A 329-nucleotide genomic window follows, 5' to 3' on the forward strand; every position below is an offset into this window, starting at 1 on the left:
TTGCCAAGGTTTGTCTGAAACAGCAGTGCGGGGCGGTGGGCTGTGGGCACGCGTTGGCTCCGGCAGGAGTTTTCCTGCACAGACAACTTGTTTGCGTGGCCGAGAAGTTTGACATGTTCCCCCCACCCTTCTTCCATTTGCTTGGTGCTATTTGAACCACAACTTCTCGCTCTTAAGTCTGCCCATCGTGTTCCGCAGGTTTGCCAAGGTTTGTCTGAAAGCGGATTATAAACTTTTCATGGGAAACTCTGCACGGAGCATCCAGTGAGATGGCATCAGACAGCGAAGTGAAAACACTGCTGAACATTGTCAACCTGGCCTCCAGTGAC

At 52.0% G+C, this 329-nt stretch overlaps 1 protein-coding gene across 1 annotated transcript in view; it reads left to right on the forward strand.

Moving 5' to 3' along the window:
- Positions 1–269: 269 nt before the first annotated feature.
- FAM181A (family with sequence similarity 181, member A) overlaps positions 270–329 on the forward strand; it is an 861-nt gene continuing 801 nt past the window's right edge. Inside the window, 1 exon segment of the mRNA XM_009082356.1 lies at positions 270–324. Within this exon segment, the coding sequence (XP_009080604.1) occupies positions 270–324 (55 nt within the window).

The sequence above is a fragment of the Acanthisitta chloris genome, unplaced genomic scaffold (assembly GCF_000695815.1).
Source record: "Acanthisitta chloris isolate BGI_N310 unplaced genomic scaffold, ASM69581v1 scaffold2839, whole genome shotgun sequence".
NCBI lineage: Eukaryota > Metazoa > Chordata > Aves > Passeriformes > Acanthisittidae > Acanthisitta > Acanthisitta chloris.